This window comes from Hyperoodon ampullatus (assembly GCF_949752795.1).
Source record: "Hyperoodon ampullatus genome assembly, chromosome: 18".
Classification (NCBI taxonomy): Eukaryota; Metazoa; Chordata; class Mammalia; order Artiodactyla; family Ziphiidae; genus Hyperoodon; species Hyperoodon ampullatus.
Genome location: NC_136931.1, coordinates 36,824,387 through 36,838,431, shown reverse-complemented (window position 1 = coordinate 36,838,431; position 14,045 = coordinate 36,824,387). Strand labels below are relative to the sequence as shown.

The window sequence follows — 14,045 nt, the reverse complement described above, 5'->3', positions numbered from 1 at the left end:
GTAAACTTATTCAGGTAAAACTTGTCTTAGACTTAACTTGTGCTAACCTTAGAATAAAAGCAAAACAAATACTTTGGATTGCATTGAATTAAAGAGTTATTTTTATTACAGAAAGTGCTTTAATAAAATTATTTAAGCAAGCATTTATTGAGCACTATCTGTGTGCCTGGTACTTTCCAAGGTATGCCTAGAAATACCTAGAAAAGAAGTCTTCTGCAAAAGTATATTTGAACAAATGGAAGAGCATCCTTGTTCTTAGACAGGAAAACTCAACATTTTAAAGATGTCTGTTACAATTTAATGAAATTCCAATAAAATGTCAACAAGCTGTTTTATGGAGTTAGACCAGTTAATACTAAACTTCCTGTGGAAAAACAAACATGCAAGACTAACCAGAAAAACATAAAACAAAGACTTGCCCTAAGAGAGACAGTAAAAATACTTAAAAGCCTTTATAATTAAAATAACGTGATTCTGGTACATGAACAGAAAAATAGAACAGTTGAACAGAATAAAAAGTCCAGAAATAGACCCCCCAAGAACATATGGAAATTTCATGTATGATAATTTCATGTATGACATCTCAAAATCATTGGGTCAAGGATGGACTTTTTAAATAAATAGTGATAGGACAACTGGATAGCCATTTGGAAAAGATAAAATAAAATTCATACTTTATACTGTACTTGAGAATAAACTCCAAACAGATTAGTGATCTAAACGTTAAAAAAAAAAAAGAAAAAGAAACCATACTAGTGCTAAAAAAGAAGACATGAGTTGGGACTTCCCTGGTGGCACAGTGGTTAAAAATCTGTCTCCCAATGCAGGAGACACAGGTTCAAGCCCTGGTCCGGGAAGATCCCTCATGCCGTGGAGCAACTAAGCCCGTGTGCCACAGCTACTGAGCCTGCACTCTAGAGCCTTCAAGCCACAACTACTGAGCATGTGTGCCGCAACTACTGAAGCCCACATGCCTAGAGCCTGTGCTCCGCAACAAGAGAAGCCACTGCAATAAGAGAGCCCATGCATAGCAACAAAGACCCAACGCAGCCAAAAAAAATAAGATAGAATAAATATAAAAAAATAAATTTAAAAAAAAAGAAGACATGGGTAAATTCCTTTGTAACCTTGGTATGGGAAAGACTTTCTAACTATGCTTCAAACTCAGGGGCAATAAAAGATTATTAAGACTATATAAAAATTAAAAGCAACATTTTGCATGGTGAAAAAATAGATAATGCCAAAAGACAACTGAGAAGCTGGAACAAAACATTTGTTACAAAGAGCCAATATCCAAGAATCTTAAAAATTAAAGGACAAAGAACCAAAAACCTAAGAGAAAAATGGGGGAAAATATGATTGATCAGTTCATTTAAAAAATTTAAAAATGGACCTTAAATATTTGGAAAGATGTTCAAACTAACTCATAATTAGAGAAATGTAAATTAAAACACATTGAGATACCATTTCTCATCTATCAGACTAGCAAAATTAAACAGTATGGCAAACATTTGCTGAGGCTGTGGAGAAACAGACACTCCCATATATAGCTGGTGACTACAACTCTTCTATATGGGAATTGGACAACATCTAAAAAAAAGTCTACGTTTGCACTTACCCTTTGACCCAGCAGTCTTACTTTTAGGGACCCACCCTGGAGGTTGCCTCCAACAACATGAATAGATATTATATGTATGCACAAGGTTGTTCATTGCATCACTGTTTATAATTGCAAATTTTGGAATGCCTATGACCTTAGTCCCCATGCATGAGGGATTATTTGAATAAACTGTGGTATGTCTACACAGTGGAGTACTATGAAGTTGTGAAAAAAGAATGAGTGTGGTCTCTATGAACTGATATGGAATAATTTCTAGGCTATATTGTTACATAAAAACAGCATAAAAGGCAAAAGATTTATACACTCTGAAGAGAAACCAGAGAACTTCCCTGGTGGCACAGTGGTTGAGAATCTGCCTTCCAGTGTGGGGAAATGCAGGTTCGATCCCTGGTCAGGGAACTGGATCCCGCATGCATGCTGTGGCTGGGAGTTCACATGCCACAACCAAGGAGCCCGTGAACTGCAACTAGGGAGCCCGCCAGCCGCAACTAAGGAGCACATGTGCCACAACTAAGGAGCATACGTGCTGCAGCTAAGGAGCTGCTGAACCGCAACTAAGGAGGCTGTGAGCTGCAACTGAGGAACCCGCCTGCCACAACTAAGACCAGGAGCAACCAAAATAAATAAGTAAAATAAATAAAATAAAAATTTAAAGAAAAAACAGCAAAGTACAAACGAGTATGTATTGTACGCTACTCTTCATGTAAGAAAGAAGGGGATATCTGCTCATTTTTACAGAAGAAATACAGGAAGGATAAATCAGAAACTAATGAAATTGGTTACCTTCAGGGAGTGGGGAGGAACAGGGTGGGAAGAATGAAAAAAATAGGTACAGTGCATTAGGGTTGAGGGTTGAGCAATACTTCCATTTGAATATACCTTCCATTTGAGTATACCATTTGAATAGCTCTGACTCTTAAACTATGGTAATGTTTTATATTCCCCAAATATAAATAATTAATTAAAATTAATCCATGTGTGCAAGGTACCCAAAATAGAATACAAACAGTAACAACTGACCCTAACCATATTACAAATGAATAATATTACCACACTGAAGGGGGAGGGGACGACAAGAATTAACCAAAGTACCTTTGGAAAATATTGACTAGACACTGTAAAGCTGAACAAAAAAGAACTGCACACAAATCCTGTACTCTGTATAATAAATTTTTTTCTCACAGAGGTAGGAATTAGCAATTCTGGAATTTATATATAGATATAGATATGGATATGCACACATACTTACACACATAGTGTTATATATATGGTGTGTATACATACACACACTGATACTAAATAAATAAGTAAATGTGGCTAATTTGAGCCAGATTTTTTTTCACTTTTGGAAAATGTAGTTACAAATAAGGAAAGAGGAGTGTCTAGAATATATCCTGTGGTTTTGGGCTGGAATTGGGAGTATCAGTATGAATTCATGATTTTTACACAGATGTATAGATACAGAAATAGATACGGCAATAAATGTGGATGTGTATATGCAAACATACATCCATATCTTTCCTAATTGTCCACTGAGAGAACCTAGAAGCAATGAAACCCCAATAGCAATGAGCAAATCTATTGCCCAGATACTGATTTCCAAATACCACTTTCTAATAAAGGAACCAGAGTTCCTTGGAGAAATGGTTGATTCCAGGGCTGGGGCAAGAAAAATACAAGACGAACGTGGAGCATCTTGTGGTACCAGAAAGTAAGAAAATGCTCCAAAAAATTATAGAGGTATGTTAGAAGGATGCTGGAGACAACATGAAGAAGGCTCAATGGCCAAAGCTGGAACAATTTGAGCAAGAAAATAAATAATGGTACTATTGGATTACATCTGGTAGAATAAATATCCATGAGTCCATACTGATATAAATAGATAAATGGGAGAGAAGGGATTTGTATTACAATGGAATTCCAATTGATAAGTATAGATGGAATGATAGAAATAAAAAAATCACCATTAGGCAAATACAGGAGTAATAACGATTGCAGGCAAGAACCACTAAATTTAGTGGGTAGAAGTATGATGAGAAATGGAAAATTGGCATAATTTCAAAGTATTTCCATTCAAGATACTTTTTAATTGTAAAAGGAAAAATTGTAACTTGACAGTGCAGAAACCCAGCAGACTCCACCTTAACCAAATGATCCAGGTTAACCTCACCAGTAATAAGATACATCAACATCACATACCCCCTGATATGATGTGCTGAGAAGGTTACAGCCATTTCTGGGTACTCCTGTGAAAATGCATAACCTAAGTCTAATCATGAGAAAACGTCAGACGAACCTAAATTGAGGTACATTCTACAAAATAACTGACATTTCTCAAATGTCAAAGTCGTGAAAGATGAAGATTGAGGAACTGTCACAGAGTAGAGGAGCCTAAGGAGACCCGGAAACTAAACGTAGTGTGGGGTCCGGGCTGGGATCCAGGACCCAAACAAGGACATTGGTGGTGAAATTGGCAAAATTTTAATAAGGTCCATAGATTAGTAGTTTATTTCCTGGTTTCGAATAGTTGTGCTATTGGTTATGTAAGATGACAGAAGTAGAGGAAGCTGAGTAAAGAGGAACTTCATTAATCTTTTTTTTTTTACTTTTCTCTAAGCCTAATTTTTTTCAAAATAAAAAGCCAAAAAAGTAAAAATAAGAGAATTCTTCTAAAATAATTCCTCCTCTGTGAGTATTCACACATTTCTACCTTTTATGTTGTTCTAAGCAAACATCTCCTTTTTATAGTATTAACCATGACTTCATAGAACTCGGAAAACATCTCTTTTGTTGTTGCCAAACAAAGGAAATAGGGGGAAAAAAATCAAATGCAGACTATAGGATATTCAGTTTGCACACCCATTATCCAAAATAAAACATCATGAAGGAACTCCTTTGGCTTTTTCTCTTTAATATAGCACTGAACCCAGCCACACAAGTGTGGGTCTACCAAAAGAAGCTGTATGTCCAAAAAAGTGCCTCCTCACTTATGTAGTGATGTAATTTCATTGGTCCTCTTTTACCAGAACAAAAATGTCTTTTTCTGTTTACTGTATCATGCATAGCTATTTTCACACCTAGAAATACTGTTGGTCATTACATTCCCACCTTGTGGTTGATGACACATTTTACTCTCCAGCCTGTTTTAATACCAAGTATAAAAAGTTTATATTTGTTACTATCTTCAGCTTCTGTAAGAATATACTATGTCATTTGTGTGTTCTTTTCAGATTATGCAAATTCTGCATCTTTAGCAGTTTGTGATTGAAGTAACTATTATATCTTTAAGATTTAATACTTAATCCATGAAAATAATAGATCTAGAATTTTGACTCTTACATGTCGATTATTATGACATGTAAAATTTGGTAACTGATTCTTCAGCACTGGTACTTTGACCATATTTAAATTAAGGTTTAAAGCTAAATATAAGGTTTAAATTGACACATAAGGTTTAAAATAAGGTAATTTCATTAGATACATCATGCCCTTTTGAGCATTTCCCCACTTATCAGGTGTTTATTAAGCACCTTTCTTGGAGAAGTGTATAGGAATGATCACGCTATGTATATCAATACAATGCCCATGCCTTCATGGAGCTTACATTTTATTGTATGTGAGGACCATGTGAACTAATTTTGAAAATGACTGCTGCTGTGTTTTTACATTGAGCTGCTTTACATGTTAGAAAGTCATTTAATCACATAGTGTGTTGTAAGTAACTTACTAGAGAATAACATTTTGCTTGTTAAATTTCTTTAAATCTTGGGGGTTTTCTCCTTTCCGGCAAGCTCTGTTTTCACTTTGAAATATTTAGTAACCTCTGTAACACATGGTAGATAAGCATCATTGATGGAATTTGGCTTTTATTGCTCACTCTATTGGAACAATTAATCCATATAAAAGCCCTGCTTTCTGCCAGAACAAGCTTGTTTTTCAACACTGAGGCATTTTCTTTTGGTCTACAGATGTTGGCTGAACAGGCGTCAGATCGATGGGTCTTTGAATAGAACTCCCCCTGAGTTCTATGACCGAGTGTGGCAGATCCTGGAGCGCACACCCAATGGAATCATTGTAGCCGGAAGGCATTTGCCCCAGGTACAGCCCCACTGTGTTTGTGTCAGTAAAGGGACTTCTAAAGGGACCTCAAGGAGCAGAGAGTTCTTTCCTTCTCTGCATTGAAAATAACTTTTCTACTTATTCCATTTTCTAAGAGTATTTAAAGTAGGGTTATCCAGATACCTGACGGGAGAAAATAAGTCTGGTCAATTGGATTGGAAATATTTTTTCCCAGTCTGAGTTCCTTTTATTTTTCAATTTTAGTGTTCCTCTATTAAAAAAAAAAAAAAAAAAAAAGCCTTGTTTTACAAATGGATATTTTGCTTGAAAGTTGTATTCAATAAAAAAAAAATTTTGTTTTATCATATTTCAGATGTTTCAAGGAAGTTCTCAGTTTAAAGACACCATATGGTCAAACCTTTTGCCAAGCAATCTGTCCTTCCTTTGTTTGCTTATTAGTGAATTTAGGGTTTCTTATATTGACATTAAGTGGTGGTATTCCTTCACCACCAACTGTAATGGGCCAGTGTTGGGGGACCTCACAAACAGGAAAACATACATTCAAAAGACAGAACCAAATCAGTCTTAAGAAACAAGGTGACTTAGTAATGCTGTGGATAAGGAAATTACTAGTTAAGAACTGCACTGAATGTGAAAACTACAGTAACTTTTTAGGTCATTAGACAATCATTTAATTGAGATGTAACTTACTGTTGGTCCGAATGAATTAGTGTTCCCTCCTTTAGATGGTTCCCCAAGTTATATAAACTGGCCTGCCTCTTTGATTTAATTATTTTATTTAATCCTGACACTTAAATCGTTGTGCTTATGCACAACAATTTAGGTGTCAGGGAATAATTAGGCCTTCAAGAAATGGAGTACTGTATCTGTTTATAGTGTTGAAACATCAAACAAATTATTCTTGATGAAGGTCTTTATACAAAGTATTCTTTTTTTATTGAAGTATACTTGATTTACAATATTAGTTTCAGGTGTACAACATGGTAATTCAATATTTTTATAAATTATACTCTATTTAAAGTTATTATAAAATATTAGCTGTATTCCCTGTGCTGTATAGCAGGGGTCTCGAACCCCTGGGCCACAGACCAGTACTGGTCCATGGCCTGTTAGGAAGTGGGCTGCACAGCAGGAGGTGAGCGGTGGACGAGTGAGCAAGTGAAGTTTCATCTGTATTTACAGCCGCTCCCCATCGCTCACATTACGTCCTGAGCTGCACCTCTTGTCAGATCAGCGGCAGCATTAGATTCTCATAGGAGCGCGAACCCTGCTGCGAACTGCGCATGCGAGGGATCTAGGTTGTGTGCCCCCTATGAGAATCTAATGCCTGATGATCTGAGGTGGAGCTGAGGCAGTGATGCTAGCGCTGGGGAGTGGCTCTAAATACAGATTATCATTAGCGGAGAGGTTTGACTGCACAGAGACCATAATAAATCAGTTGCTTGCAGACTCATATCAAAACCCTACAGGGAGTGGCAAGTGAAAACGAGCTCAGGGCTCCCACTGATTCTGCATTATGGTGAGTTGTGTAATTATTTCATTATATATTACAATGGAATAATAATAGCAATAAAGTTCACAATAAATGTAATGCGCTTGCATCATCCCGAAACCATCCCCTCCCACCCCCACCCCGCTCCGTAGAAAAATTGTCTTCCATGAAACCGGTCCCTGGTGCCAAAAAGGTTGGGGACCACTGCTATATAGTATATACTTGTAGCTTATTTATTTTATACATAGTTTGTACCTCGTAGTCCCTTACCCCTATCTTGCCCCTCTCCTCTTCCCTCACCCCACTGGCAACTACTAGTTTGATCTCTATATCTGTGAGAATAAAATATTCTTAAATACACACACCCATATTCATTTTGTTTATATGTACATAGGGTACTTCTGAAAGGATCCACAAGAAATTGGTAGCGTTCTAGTCTTTGCCTTTGGGAAAAGGAACTGTGGTCTGGGGGGACAGAGCAGCTTTTCACTGAAAACCCTTTTTAACCTTTCAGAATTTGAACTTTGTGAATCTATTATTTATTTTCAAAAATGAATAAGAACTTTTTAAAAGGATTCTTTATGCTATTAACAAACTGTTGAGTGGTTCTTGTCGGCTGCCAGTATAGGTGCTCCAGCCCTTTCCCAGATGCTCTGTGACCATTGTATGGAGCAGCTCTGTCTCCTTTGGGTGGGGAACTGGCCTCTACTGTTCGTGTCCTGCTTCTTCTGCTAGGCCTTGTGTCCGTGTACAGTGGACTCTGGCAATGTTTCGTTAGCTTCTTTCCCAATGCCCGCTAATACCTACCAGATATTCTTTTAATTGTCTAATTCCCTGGGCCACTTACATTTAGTACTTTCTCCTTGCTAACAACAACTACATGTTAAGGATTTTTATATGCCAGACACTTTTCTAAGTGCTCCTTTAATCCTCACAACAGGCTTTTGAGGTAGGTACTTTATTGTTACTGTTTGACAGATGAGGAAACTAAAGCACAGCTAAGTGGTTTTTCCAAGGTCACACATCTAGGAAGTAGCTGACCCAGAGTGCAACCCCCTTCCCCGGCAATTTGACTTCTGAGCCTTTTCTCTTAACTTCTCTGCTACAGTTGCCACTTCTTTCAGAGATTGGAAAATAAGGCAGCCTTGATGTCTCTTCTCTAGGTTTAACTATTGTATTGCATACTAGCTAGGTTGACTTTTCAAATGAGATATATTAAAAGGAAATTGATGTGAACCCATGAAAAGTTCTTCCTTTTCTTCTGTAACCCCATTAGTCTCATTGCTAGACATCTAAACAGTTATAATTACAGGCATATCTCAAATATTGCAGGTTTGGTTCCAGACGATTGCAATAAAGCAAATTATATAAAATTTTCTGGTTTTCCAGTGCATATAAAAATTATGTTTACACTATACTGTAGTCTACTAAGTGTGCAATAGCATTATGTCTAAAAAAACAATGTATGTACCTTAATTAAAAAGTACTTTATTGGGCTTCCCTGGTGGCGCAATGGTTGAGAGTCCGCCTGCTGATGCAGGGGACACGGGTTCGTGCCCCGCTCCGGGAAGATCCCACGTGCCGCGGAGCAGCTGGGCCCGTGAGCCATGGCCACTGAGCCTGCGCGTCCGGAGCCTGTGCCCCGCAGGGGTACAGGACACAATAGTGAGAGGCCCACGTACCACAAAAAAAAAAAAAAAGTACTTTATTGCTAAAAATTGGTAACCGTCATATAACAACACAGGGTTGCCACAAACCTTCAATTTGTAAAAAAAAAAAAATCTGCAAAGTGCAGTAAAGTGAAGCACGATAAAACAAGGTACGCCTGTACCCTGTTGAACAACCAGCTTCATTTTCCCCAAATTAGGTACTACCTGTAAACATTAACATTATGTTGGATTGTATTGAATATAGAATACAATAGATGGGCCATACTGAATATAGGACTGAGGCATTATTATACCAAGCAGGATAACACTGCTGTCATTTGATTGAAAGGAAACATTTCTGTTGGGTCCCATTTTGAGTAGTACGTAGGTAGACATTGTTCTGAGGCTGTGATTAAGTTCACTGTAAATCATCACTGAGGTAAAAGCAAATAAGTATGACTCATCATCTCTGCATCTCTGGTAATAATTCTGGGGACTCCATCTGCTTTCCACCATATAAGCCTAACATTTAGAGCCTTTCCTTCCATCCTTTGAAGATTATCTACCATGTCCAGATATGGTTCAGATTTGAGTTTATTTTCTGCTTTCATTTGGTTTGTGGAATGTGAATGGAAGATTTTGCAATACTCTTGTCTTAAATGAAATAGAAAGAGTAGAGTAGAGAACAATTTTTTTTGTTTTGCTTTTCTCTGCACATAATATTGTTTCACTTATTTTTATGCATTTGCATGCTGCCAGCTCAGAAAGGACCTGCCACAGAAATGATATTAATTTAATAGCAGGTGACTTACATGCTGAAGTCTGACAGCAAGCATAACTTCTTGTGTTAATTCTGAAAACAATATGTACTCTTATTTGTTGTCTCAATTTTTGGCTGTTCCGTTTGTGTATTGAAGTGGTTTTCTAATATAGTCCCTTTTCCCTAAGAACATTAATATAGTGAAGATAACTACTAAAAACAGGAGGTTTAATTTATCACAATAGTCAGCTGGTTGGCTTCAGTAATTTGACATATATAAAATCCAGTCATATAGCTGAAAATGCTCTCTAAGGTTTTGTAGAAGTTGAAAAAGATTATTGACTAGAAAATGAAATTTTCCTATTAAGTGGGAATCAGGATATAACAATGCAGCATATTAATATTGAGTTATTTCTTTCAGCAACCAACCCTGTCAGATATGACCATGTATGAGATGAATTTCTCTCTCCTTGTTGAAGACATGTTGGGAAATATTGACCAGCCAAAATACAGACAGATAGTTGTGGAGGTTTGTATTTTAAAATGTAGATTGCTGAAGAAGTACTTTCTATCTGTTCCCTGAAAACTAGTATAAGGAAACTGCCCAAGAGACCAGGAATTCCACTCCTCACCTAACCCAAATCTCCAGTTGAGTCCTGGAGAAGATGGCCATCCTTGACCCAAGTTGAAGCACATGAACAATTCAAACATCTTAAATCCATCAGGGTGGAAAGGCTAACTGCCCAACTTTCTCAGCTATACACTCACCCCCACAGTAAGTGCATCAACAATACCATGAAAGAGAGGAAGTGTGACCTTTTTCTATTTGTCTTTTTTTTTTTCCTGTTTACAGAAATAACTCATGACTATTGTAGAAAATTTCAATAGTTCAGAAAATTATAGAAAAGAAAGCCAAAAATGTCTCTGTATCCACTAACAATAGATTGCCACTATTATTTTGAGGGACACCTTTTTAGACATCTCTCCATGAACAGAGAAGTCATGTAATTTTGTGTATCATTATTGCTCCATATAAAGTTAAATGCTAATGTACACACGTGCATGCGCATGTGTACACATGCTTTTTTGCCATTTTAAAACATTATATCAAATACATAGAGAATAAATAAATAAGTAAAGAAAAAGGGAAAAAAATACATAGAGAATCCCTCAAATGAATGATATAATGTATAGCTCATCCTCACTTTGTCTGTTTCTCTGGGAATGTCTCCATCAGACTTTGTGTTTCTTGAGGGTGGGTAATATGTCTTATTGATACAGAAGCTCTCAGTGAGTGCTGAACTGGATGTGGCACCTCCTAAAATCCAGCATATCTGGAGCTACGGTCAGCTAAGTGAGATTCAACCTTATCTCTGATGTGCCAGGATTTGGGAAAGAATATCAGCCAGTCAGCGTCATAGCATGTGGGAGTGAGGCAGAGACTGGGTCAAGAAAAGATGGGGTTTTTAGAAGGGTGAATGCCTTCCTTGTGCTGTTAACCTTTTGGTATCTTGAGCCCATAGTTGTCTTTAAATAAAGTCATTCTCTTTGCAGAAGAAATCTACATTTAGTACTTGAGCAAAACTTCGAATTCTTTTGACTAAAGCCCTGCCCCAAGGTCTCCCACATTGTGACCCCTGGATTTTTCTGTTTCCTTTGGTTCTTTCTGGTTCTGTTTGGGAAGCATTTCAATAAAATACATTCAGAAAGATTCCCAAGTTGGGAATTATGAGGTCTTTTTCCTGTTCCATGTCCAACTTAGGAGCCATAATCATCATGAGAAAGTCTTTACCAAGCATTGTATACTCAGATACAATCTTTGCATATTACAGTTTGTCATATAAAATGAACATTACTACTTAGATAAATGTATAGGGTAGCCAAACAATAGGATGATGCCTTAAACTAAGATAGCTTATACAAACCAAATAATACTCATGTCATAAAGAGTCAAAGTATATTGTTTAAAACATAACTGTCCCCTGAAAAATACTATGATGTCACAGAATTATACTCATTTTGGGGTGCTAGACTCCCAAGTCATTTGATCCTGAGCCTAGATCCAGAATCTCCACTGAACTGCGTTCTCTGGCTTTGTTGTCTACCACCTCTTCCGAGGCAGCCTGTGCTCTACTGGACACTGTTTTGGTGTCTTGCCACCAAGGATTAAGGCCTGAAGATCAGAAAGAGTTCAGACACTTTGGGTGAATAGGGCACCATGTACTGTTGACAGGATTAGAAAAGTCATTTTTCTAAGTTATTAGTTTTATTTAAGTAGCTAAAAAACATTTCCATACAGCTACAGAGATACATAAAATGAAAAAAAAAGTGAGGTTTCCAAACAGAACTCATGCTACTAATTTGCAAGATTAGGAAGATTCCATCCTGGATGATCCTAAAGCCTATCATTGTACAGAACACACTGTGGAATATGAGGACCGTACGTCAGTCTGAGTAAAGAATGAAAACATATCCAGACTGTGTTGCTTTTATGGTTCATATCATTGGCTTTCAATGTGTCTGTCTTTTCTAGTTACTAATGGTTGTATCCATTGTACTGGAAAGAAACCCTGAGCTAGAATTTCAAGACAAAGTAGATCTAGACAAACTGGTGAAAGAAGCATTTCATGAATTTCAAAAAGATGAGAGTCGACTAAAAGAAGTTGAAAAACAAGTAAGTAGACAAAATAGCTTTTTGTAGAATTGCTTTTTTGTCTCAATTCTTCAAAATATCCCTAATCTCTTATCACTTAACTTATGAAACAGATTTACGGAGTACTAAATAGAGTACTTGAGAGGCAGAGGGAGGTCTGATTTATTTAAGGAATTAGTGTTACTTTTTAGTTAATTACTAGTCAATTCAGCTATGAAGTTCTAACTAAAAAGAAATCTAAGAAGAGATCAATTTTCCTTTTTATAGTTAGCAGTTAAAATGTGTTTTACCAGAAAAGAGCCATAGGTTCCAGAAGGCTATAAAATTAAATTCTGGGGAGGATGGGAATGAGTAATAGGCTACACTGGTGCTGTGTACTACCTAATATAGTCCCTTACAGGCTCTCTGTTTAATATTTTATGCTTGTCAGTAAAAGGGCTCCCTAAGTAAATAAAAATTATCAGCAAAGAGGAGAATACTAAAAATGTCTGTCTTTGTTTTATATGCTGAGAAGACACCTCAGGAAAATAAAAGAAAAACTCAAGAAGCTCATCTTTTCCATGAGGAAATATTTCTGTGAATTTATTTTTCCCTCTAGGCTGACACTGACTTTGCCTGTCAACTCTTTACCAACAAAAAAATCAAACAACTTGCTTATTGTTTTCCTTTGTAGGATGACATGACTTCCTTTTACAATACTCCCCCCCTGGGAAAAAGAGGAACATGCAGCTATTTGACAAAGGTCGTGATGAATTTGCTGCTGGAAGGAGAAGTCAAGCCAAGCAATGATGACCCATGTCGGGTTAGCTAGTGAGGAAGGTGTTAGAGACTCTGTTGAGGCAGGTTTTCCAGAAGTGTGTTAAGTTTTTGTTGAAGCTTAATCAAGGCAACCATGAATGTGTGGGCTGATCGTGCTGATGAGTGGTTGCCACACCCTTGGCAGAGTTATTGGACCTCTTGCATGCCATAAGCAATCTGATGGTAAGAACTGCTTATAATCAAGTGAAAATAAGTTCCATGATTATGCCCACTACAATAATAATCTTTACTGAACAATAGTAATTGTTTATGAATTGAAAGTTCACTGCATGTTTTATGATTACACAGCTCATCAAAATGAGTCTTTGCACTTTGGACTAAATTCCCACCTTACTGCCAATTAAATGAATTTTCGAACTAATTATGTGTACTAGGAATGAAAATATATTGAAAGAATGGTAAATTTTTTTAAGTGGCATTATAATGCTAGAAAAGGATACCAGTATGCATCATAAAAGCAAAATCAGCCAGCTGATATTTTGATTCTCAAACTGCATTATTGATAATATTTTAGTATACAGAGCTATTATACAATTTTTGCCTTGTAAACATGATTGTGGTTTTGTATTTGTGCTAACTGTAGTGGTTGAACTAAAATAATAAATCTATGCCTGATTAAATATTTTCTTTGTGCTCTTACTAAAAACAGAATTTAAGTAAGATTATTCAGAAGTGTGGACTGTTAACCTAGTTTGTACTCATAAAAAAAAAATTAAAAATCATTAAATTTTATTTCTGAGTTAATGAATATATCTGGACACATTCTTTGTTCCCATTACTCACAGTATCAAGTTTATTACTCCTGAATATTTTCATTTAATTGATAAGGAGATGAAATGGAAGAGAATCTATGGTACCTACAATTACACATATTTTGTTACCAAATTTACTTAAGCAAATATTAATAAAAATATAAAGTAGATTAAACATTTAAATTTTATGAATTTATTTCCTTACTGAATATTACAGTG

At 36.5% G+C, this 14,045-nt stretch overlaps 1 protein-coding gene across 2 annotated transcripts in view; it reads left to right on the top strand.

Moving 5' to 3' along the window:
• Positions 1-13,694, top strand: part of PHKB (phosphorylase kinase regulatory subunit beta) — a gene marked incomplete at its 5' end in the record, with an annotated part of 202,564 nt that extends 188,870 nt beyond the window's left edge. For both annotated transcript variants that reach the window (XM_079724408.1, XM_079724409.1), the window contains 4 exons: positions 5,590-5,719; positions 10,024-10,131; positions 12,136-12,276; positions 12,929-13,694. In XM_079724408.1, coding sequence (XP_079580534.1) covers positions 5,590-5,719; positions 10,024-10,131; positions 12,136-12,276; positions 12,929-13,066 — 517 coding nt within the window. In that variant the 3' untranslated portion in view covers positions 13,067-13,694. The remainder of the gene's footprint in view (positions 1-5,589; positions 5,720-10,023; positions 10,132-12,135; positions 12,277-12,928) is intronic.
• Positions 13,695-14,045: the final 351 nt, after the last annotated feature.